The following is an 8,138-nucleotide window of genomic DNA, read 5'->3' as shown; positions in this document are numbered from 1 at the left end:
TTTATGTGATACTTTGATTCAAACAAAAAACACATATTAGCCTGTATACCTTGAAGCCTTGCGTCTGATAGGGTCACCAAATCAAACAGAAATACCCTCAATTAAGCTTCACAAGAACACGATGATGATGGTTGATTGATTCTTATACACTAGCAAACAGAGTGTATGTCGTTATTCTCGTCGATTTTGTGTATCATTTTCATATTGAGTGACATGTTTTAAGCTACAAATAATGGCAAATGGTTTGGGAGTGAAATAAGGGTTTCCAAGCGTTACTTTTTTCAATCTGATAGTTTTAGACCATTTTGTCCTTTTTAGCTTATAATATCATAAGAGATCTTCAAGATAATTACAAAAATACCATCATGCATTTGCATTTGAAACCATTGATGTGTGTAATCAATGGATGAGATTCATTTCTCTCACTTCTCGTTGTAATACCACTTCTCGCATGATCCATCCCCTATATATATATATATATATAGGATCAAGATCATGTGAAAATTTTTTGAGAATTCAGAACTATGAAAATCATTTTGGACCACAAAAAAACCAAAAACAAAAAAAATCATAAAACAAAAAAACACAAAAATAAAAAAGTAAAAAACCAAAGTTCTTATTTATCATCCCGGTTTTTAAAAAAATAAAAAAAACCAAAATTTTTTTTTTCTCGGTTTAGCTAAATTATACATATATGTATAATATGTACACATATGTTTTTTCTATGCACATATGTATAATTTAAGGTAAATGATAATGTACACATGTGTACATTACGTAACTAGAGATTAAATGAAAGTATACATATGTGTATAGGTATAATACGAATTAAAAAAAATCATTTTTTAATAAAACCAGAATGAAATATAAGAATTTTGATTTTTTTTAGTTTTTTAAAATTTTTGTTTTTTTTTTATAATTTTTTAAATATTTTGGAGGTATTTTTTAGTGGTCCAAAATAGTTCTCAAAGTTCTCAATTTGCCGAAGGTTCTCTTAGGATCCTTACCCTATATATATATATATATATATATATATATATATATATATATATATATATATATATATATATATATATATAGGGAGAGGATCAAGAGAAAACTCACATTTGGAGAGAAAACTTAAAAACTCCTAAAGAATTATTTTTAATTAAAAATAAAAAAATATTTTCAAAATTCTGTTTTAGCCATTACTCTTATATTTTCTTATATTTCACTCGAAAAAAATAAAAAAAACCGATGTAATGCTCATATGTATTACTGTGCGATACCGTTGTATTACACGTGTGTATTACTATGTATTTTTGAGTTTAATAGTGTTTTATTGTACATATTCAATATTTGTGTATTGTATATGTGTAGTAGTGTTGTATTATATGGAAAAAAATAATAATAAAATAAAAGTCGATGTGGTGCACATGTGAGTTAATGTTGTATTACACATACGTACTAATGTGTATTCGATGTGTGTATTAGTCTTATATTGCATATATACAATAGTGTGTATCAAATATGTGCAATGGTGTTGTATTCTATGCAATACAAACACTTTTGCATATATGCAATGCACACTATTACATATGCGCACTATACCTCGACAAGGTTACCGACAAGTTTTTTTTTAACCAATAACAACATATAAGAATAATGGAAAAAAAAAAGAAACTTCAAAAAAAAAAAAATTTAAAAGTTAAAAATTGTTTTTTTAGAAGTTTTTAAGTTTTTTCTTTAAAAGGAGTTTTTACTAGATTCCACCTCTATATGTGTGTGTGTGTGTGTATATATATATGTATATATATATATATATAACTAAAAGTGGCCTTAGTAGCCGCCTAGTACAAAATAATGAATACCGCTCTAAGGGTATGTTTAGTACGACGTAGTGGAATGGATGAGAGAATGGAATGAACATAGGAATGGAATGGACAAAGAAATGAAATGAATCATTGCCTTCTCATTGTCATATTTGATTACCATATAGGAATGGAATGATTTATCCCTTTATTATTATTATTATTATTATTATTATTATTATTATTGCTGCTCCCAGTAATAATAAATAATATTAATAACATGAATATTCATATTAACTCATTTTTAAGACCTGCACGCTTCAACGAGACCACTAAAGCGAATAAAGATAATCATAAAAATGTTGAATCACACATGCATGTTATGAAGCGTTTGACTTGCCAAATAATTTTAATAATACTGATAATACGACAATAACTCTAATATAATAATTGCTATATTATAATCAAGGTTGTAAAAGTTGTTAGGCGGTCCTAAGCCGTCAACTGGGGAGTCGCGACTACTCGGGAATAGTCGGGGATTACTCGGAAAATACCTACGGAGTACTCGGCCGAGGCGGGGAGTACTCGATCTAGGTGGGTTGTAATCGGGGAGTACTCGGCCGCCTACTCGGGAGTTTTACAACATTGATTATAATATAAAAAGTAATAGTAATGTAATAAAATTAATAACAATAACATAATAATATGATAATGTAATAATAATTCTAATATAATAATAATCATAATATTTTATTATTATTATTATTATTGGTGGTGCTGTTGATTCCATTTTCTTGAAAGAATAAAAAAAAACACCTACTCCTTAAAGAATGAAAATCATATATTTAGAAGGAATTTCATTCATAATAGAATAGTTTCATTATCACATGACAACCAAACATGACTTTTTTCATTCCTTTGGAATGACCCTTCCATTCCGTCTCTCATTCCCTTCTACCAACCGCTACCTAAATGTTGTGTCATGCAGCGCATCGCACGACACCCCTCAAGTATACATTAATGGAAAATGTCCCAACACACCCCAATGATACACGTCTTGAAAACAAGCACCTTAAAACAAAACATGCATTATACAAATTAATTTACTTTAGTAGAAATCACAATTTCACTTAGCTAGCTTACGCAAGAAGTCATAGAAGTTATGATCCTTAACGAACAAAGATGGATATACCACAAATTCATTTGATTAAAACAAAAGGAAGCAAAAACAAATGCATGACATCTACAAGCAAGAGCGCCAAATTCAGTGCAACAGGTAAATACCAAACCTGCATTTGAAACCATGATTGATAAATAACAGAAGGATTTAATAAACTTTTGTTAGGTATACTCAAACACCAATAACTTGCTAGGGAATCACGCATAATGAAATAGATAACGAAGATGCTATGAATGTCTTTTGAAAAGATAAATATATTATTGTGATAGAAAAACACACCATCTTAATTTCAAATATCGTATTATTCATATGAGAAATTTAGACCAATCGCCCCCATACTTTTGGCTTAGTTTTTTACATCCGGTTATCTCAATTTTGTTGAGATTCCTGAAACTTTCATCCGGCAACGAACTTAATGCCCCACACTCTTCCAATTTTAAGATCTTGAGTTTTGGGAGATTAGGCGGCAAGGAAACCAAATTTGGACATATGAAGATGTTTAATTCTTGTAAACCAGGAAACATATTGGTGTCTTCTGACATGTCATCATTATGGAAACCCTCCAAAGAATCCATTCCTAACAGCTTAATGACCTTAAGACTGAGTAATTTCCCAAGTGGTGGAATACACTCACATCGCTTACACCCAGAAAATCCAATTTCTACCAAATTATTTAACTTTAATATCCAACTTGGAGAAATAATTTTTCCCATGTAAAAAAAGATGCTCAGTTTCTTGAGACTCGGATCTGGTTCTAGTCGCTCGAGAACATTTTTATCGTATTCTTGCAATTCCCGTTTACTTTCTCTCATATACATGTTAGACCAACTTAACTTCAAACATGTCAGTTTTCTTTTGTCTTTGAGATTGGCACTCTTGACTTCTTCTAAGTCTTCAACGTTCTCAAGTCCTGATATCTCCAACTCCCCCTCAAGAAGGTTTAGATCCCCCAATTCCCCTATTTTGGCACCAATTTTGTTACCAACATGAAACCGTGGAAGTCTTCGAAAACTTCTAAGTTCTTTGATGCCAGATGGCAAACACAGAAGTGAATGACAATAACTAATGTCCAACAGTCGAAGAGAGCTCATGTATCTTAGGCCTTCAGGTAGCTTACACAGTTCATAACAGAATATCAATAGAAGCACTTGCAACTTTTGGAGATAAATAATCGACTCAGGTAAAACTTCTATACTTGAATATGATAAATTCAAGTATTTCAAATGCTTGAGTTTGCAAATTGATTCAGGCAGTACCCCTAATCCAATACCGCACAAGTATAATACTCTTAGATATACATGGTTGAAAATTTGGCTAATATTACATTCAAACTCTGCTCCAAACATGAATATTGACCTTAATGATGTTGAGCGTCCTAAATCCTGGGTTGAAAGTTGAATATCAAGACTTGATGAACTCAAATGAAGTGCCTCATTTGGGATTATAACTTTCTTATCTGCATCCTTTATAACAAAGCAATCATCAACCATCACATTCCGTGCCATGTCATACATTTGATAAGGTATTACATATCTATCTTTTGAGTAGTTCTTATTCTCTGAAACCTCAAAGAAGGACCTCCAAACCAAGAAATCAAAAATTTCTTCCCCAAGCACATACAAGTCTATATCTCCTCTCCGTGGAATGAAACCGCTAACAACCCACAACTCAATAACCACATCCTTTTCCAAATCAAAACCTTTAGGAAACAAACAACAATAAGCGAAACATTGCTTTAAATGTGGAAGCAAACCATCATAGCTAAACTTCAAAGCTAGGAAGACCTCATTTTCTTCCGTTTCTTGCACATCTTGCAGCCCTTGCATTTTTAGCAACTCCCAGATGTTGCTTTTGTTCACATCCTCCCAATCACGTTTACTATGTTTTGACCACATTAAGCTACCTAAGGTCTTCACTGCTAAAGGAAGTCCTTTACATTTTCTAACTATCTCCCTTCCAATAGGCTCTAGCTCACTTATGTCTTTGTCCTCTACTCTTTGTGCAAATGCAAGCTTTTTAAATAATAACCATGAGTCCTCATCTGATAAAGGTGGCATATTATGTTGAAACTCAGGATCTTTAACCAACATTTGGCATGTCGTCTGGGATCGTGTGGTAAACACAACAATACTTCCTTCAGCCCCACAACTTAATGTTTCCACTAATATGTCCCACTTGGGCTTTTCAACATGTTCAATCCTAACGTCATCTAGCACAATAAGAATTCTATTTCCCCTTAACTTTGTTTGAAGGGACTCCTGCAACACCTCTAGATGTGTAAGCCCACACTCTCGTTTATCTATGGATTCAATTATACTTTTTATTAGCTTTTTAACTTGGAAATTTTTAGAGACACACACCCAACATTTAATATTAAAAAACCTATTCACCCTTTCATTGTTATAAACTAGTTGAGCTAGAGTAGTCTTTCCCACGCCTCCCATACCCAATATGCCAAACACCTGAATCTCACCATTGTCATAATTTCTAGCACCTTCGTTGCATATCTGTTTAGTTACCATCTCAGTCTCTTCATTTCTACCGAATATAAGTGAAGCATGTATAAACGAGCTAGTTTGCCTATCTGGCATTTCATCTGCAACTTCCACATCTAAATTACTTACCGCACCGGGGATCAAACTTAATGCAAATCTCTGGGATGCAATGGCTTCCAGTTTTCTTTTCAAGGCTCTAACTTTGTGAGCAATCCTAACACGAAATATAAGATGATTTTGATCAATGGAAAAGAAGGCTCTTACCATGTAGTTTATGCCTCTTTTTTGGTCTAGACGTTGTAGCAAAGCTTGAGCTGAGACATCCTCCAGCACATTTTCTACCATTAGGGACGCAGATCTGAGACTCTTAAGCCATGAATCTACCACCTGTTCCTTGCTACGTTTGTCTTTTGCATCATGAAGAACTTCTTGGATTTGGAAGAATCTTCTTTTGAGTGTCAAATATTGGTTTTCAATTCCCCAACATGGATCACACTTGGAGATCGCTTCAGAAGTCAGTCTCCATATTACCTCTCTCACAAGGGCCGTAACAATCACATCCTCCATGATTGTTTCTGAATGATGTATGCCACTAAAGATCGATCTAATTCAAGAGGTGTATGTCATAAAACCAAAGCAAGAATGAGAAGACGATAAAAATGCAAAGTTAAATCGTTAGCATGATTCTGTATTATTGCAAGGCTTGAATATCTAGAAAACAGCTTGACAAAGTAATCATTTTAGTAAGCAATGCTATTTTTTTTAAAGAGGTTTTCTCGTGACACCTTCCCTTTTGAGGAAACTACCTATACCGCATATAACACTATATGCTGCATATAGGTGGTTTCTAAAAAAAGCATATAATGAAATCTATATGCTGTAAGATATGTTTTATTCATTTTATTATTTTATTTTTATTTTTTACATCATTAACTTTTTTATAAAATTCACTTTTTAGTAAAACATGGTTATCAACTATTGGCTCAAATTCAATATTACAATGAAACAAAAAAAATTAATTACATATATATATATAGGATCAGGATCATGTGAGAATTTTTTGAAAATTGAGAACTGTGAGAATCATTTTGGATCATAAAAAAACCAAAAATAAAAAAATTATAAAACAAAAAAAAAACACAAAAATGAAAAAACTAAGAAAACCAAAGTTCGTATTTATCATCCCTGTTTCTAAAAAATACGTAAAAAGAAATTCTCAGTTTAGCTAAATTATACATATATGTACACACATGTTTTTTCCTATATACATATGTATAATTTAAAGTAAATGATAATATACATATTTGTACATTACGCAACTATAGATTAAATGAAAGTATACATATGTGTATAGGTATAATACGAATTAAAAAGAAAAAAAATTGTTTTTTTTATTATACATATATGTATAATATGTACACACATGTTTTTTCCTATACACATATGCATAATTTAAGGTAAATAATAATGTACATATGTGTACATTACGTAACTAGAGATTAAATGAAAGTATACATATGTGTATAGGTATAACACGAATTAAAAAGAAGAAAAAAAAATTTGTTTTTTTTAATGAAACCGGAATGAAATATAAGAATTTTGGTTTTTTTACTTTTTAAAAATTTTTGTTTTATAATTTTTTAAATATTTTTTTAAAGGTTTTTTAGTGGTCCAAAATGGTTCTTAAAGTTCTCAATTTTTCAGTGGTTCTCTTAGGATCCTTACCCTATATATATATATATATATATATATATATATATATATATATATATATATAAGGGAGACAAAATGAGAACGCCACAAAAAAACCCCTTAAAGAAAATAATGAAAAATTAATAAAAAAATCATAACTCAAAATTTTGATAAAAAAATTAATAACGTAAAAACACAAAAATGTTCGCACCATCTTTCTCGTTCTAAAAAAATGTTAAGGAAAAAGATCATCGTGTCTTTTCGTTATTGATCGTGTTTTTTTTAATCTCATAATTGACTGTTTTTTTTTTCCTTAACATTGTGTCTTTTTTTCTTGGTATTGTGTTATATCACTCAACATTGTGTTATATTTTGCTTGAAACAGTGTTATATTTTGCGATATAATGTGTCTTTTTTTATTTAACATTGTGCTTTTTGTTTATTTTCGTATTGTGTCTTTTCGGGGGTTTTTTAACAGGAATGACAGGGAAAACATTTTAGATTTTTAAATTCTTTTGTTTTTTATTTATATTTTGAGTTATTATTTTTTAGTGGTTTTTTGGTAATGCCACAAATCCTTAGCATATTTCTCATTTTTGTCAGCCTTTTTATTTTAACTTTACCATATATATATATATATATGAAAAGTATAGTTTGAAAACCCTCTTAAGTTGAGAAAACCCCTGAAAACCCTATGTAACATTTTTTTTGTTACATGTAATATATGTTATTACATTTAAAAAAACATCGAAAACATAAAAAAAATGTTTTGCTATTTTTTTTTACATTTTTTAGTAATTTTTATATATGTTTTCAGGAGAAAGAAAATGTAAATAAACTTTTATATTTTTTAAATTGTGGACCACAAGATTCAATCTTTAATTAAAAACATGTGGTTGAGAATGGGTTTTTAGAGTTTTCACAACTCAAGTGGGTTTTTATTCTAATCTAACCATATATATATATATATATATATATATA

At 30.4% G+C, this 8,138-nt stretch overlaps 1 protein-coding gene across 1 annotated transcript; it reads right to left on the bottom strand.

Moving 5' to 3' along the window:
• Positions 1-3,275: 3,275 nt before the first annotated feature.
• On the bottom strand, positions 3,276-6,032 carry LOC143620825 (disease resistance protein RGA2-like). The gene has a single exon (XM_077092423.1). It carries the CDS (start codon positions 6,030-6,032, stop codon positions 3,276-3,278), a length of 2,757 nt encoding a protein of 918 aa, XP_076948538.1.
• Between the last annotated feature and the right edge of the window lie 2,106 nt (positions 6,033-8,138).

This window comes from Bidens hawaiensis, unplaced genomic scaffold (genome assembly GCF_021521415.1).
Source record: "Bidens hawaiensis isolate Kalapana, Puna unplaced genomic scaffold, B.hawaiensis_p1.1 tig00002717_1, whole genome shotgun sequence".
Taxonomy (NCBI): domain Eukaryota; kingdom Viridiplantae; phylum Streptophyta; class Magnoliopsida; order Asterales; family Asteraceae; genus Bidens; species Bidens hawaiensis.
This window is presented reverse-complemented; position numbering and strand designations above follow the sequence as displayed.